The sequence below is a fragment of the Plasmopara halstedii genome, assembly GCF_900000015.1.
Source record: "Plasmopara halstedii genome assembly, contig: Scaffold_650, whole genome shotgun sequence".
Taxonomy (NCBI): Eukaryota; Oomycota; class Peronosporomycetes; order Peronosporales; family Peronosporaceae; genus Plasmopara; species Plasmopara halstedii.
Window position 1 is genome coordinate 929,500 of NW_020187567.1, and position 1,185 is coordinate 930,684.

Below are 1,185 nucleotides of genomic sequence, written 5' to 3' on the forward strand. Positions count from 1 at the left end.
CTTGTAGCTCCCTCCACAGTGATCAACCAGGTTGATAATCTTCGAGTCTGTACCCATTATAACAACCACCAAACCACAGGCACGAAAGACGTTGCGTTGAAAGGCGGCCTTCTGCTTGCCCCCAGTTTTTTGCTTGCGTTGGAAGTCATCTCATCAAGAACAAAGAACGTTAATTTTTTCTGCTCTGCCTTCATCTTAGCAAGCAAAACGCGAACATCTTTCTTGTAGCGTTGTTCCGCTTTCAAGACTGTCTGGTTTTCGAAACGAATCATTCGCGACGAATTTTGATGCTCATCGGAGCTGCAATGTTCAAGCAGTGCCCTTATAAATCCGTACGTCCACAACAGGCCATTCTCATACAAATCCGACTTGAAGTCTAAGATCTCCTTCTCACTCTTACTTGTTGGATTATCTTTCTTCACAATTTGACGAAACGCATTAGATATCGAAGAAAATTTTTGTAGAGACTCTGGGAGTTGGTTCCAAGACGAGTGGCAAGCCAATAAAAATACGGTCGTCGGCCACCCAATGCAAATGCTAGTTGCGATTTCCCCATGCCTGATGACCCTTCCACACAGATGAACGGGATTGGGCGCTCGTTCTCGTCATAGAACTTGTCGACTTTGTCCAAAATGTGTGCACAATAATCTCGGTATTTGTATTGGATAAGACGTCCACAGTGTTGATAGTACGTCAACTCTGACAGATATTTCTCTGAGCTTTCGTCTTCTTCAACTATGACGAAGGTCGGGACAACAACCAACACATTCACAGGACCATTTCCTGCATCTACCTCAATTCCATCAACTTCCCCCACTACTTGCTCATCAGACAACCCAATGCGGTGAAGTATTGCTCCCGCGGCACTAAGATGTTTCAGGCCACTTATGTCTCTAACACCATTCTTCACCTCATTCTCAGTCAGCCACGATTCGCCCTTCTTCGCGAGATATAGCTCTAATTTGCTGGCAGCAAAATCGAACTTCTGCTCTTGCGCAATAGCATCCTTTAAGTGGCCCACCGACTGGCTAGTGTCGATGTCAACAGAGAAAGCATTTCTTTTCAAACCAGCGATCGCGCAGTAAAGCGTCACCATGTTCCCACTTGCTGATTTTTTTCAACTGTGAAGTAGCTCTACAGTGATGTATTCATTTTGACACATAATGATGAATATTACGTACTGAT

At 44.6% G+C, this 1,185-nt stretch overlaps 1 protein-coding gene across 1 annotated transcript; it reads right to left on the reverse strand.

Annotated features, from left to right (window-relative positions):
- Positions 1-56: 56 nt before the first annotated feature.
- Positions 57-1,096, reverse strand: PHALS_12823 (CRN-like protein; the record flags this gene model as incomplete). The annotated part of the gene is made up of 2 exons (XM_024728451.1): positions 57-412; positions 469-1,096. The coding sequence occupies 2 exons, from the start codon at positions 1,094-1,096 to the stop codon at positions 57-59; spliced, it is 984 nt and encodes a 327-aa protein (XP_024578927.1).
- Positions 1,097-1,185: the final 89 nt, after the last annotated feature.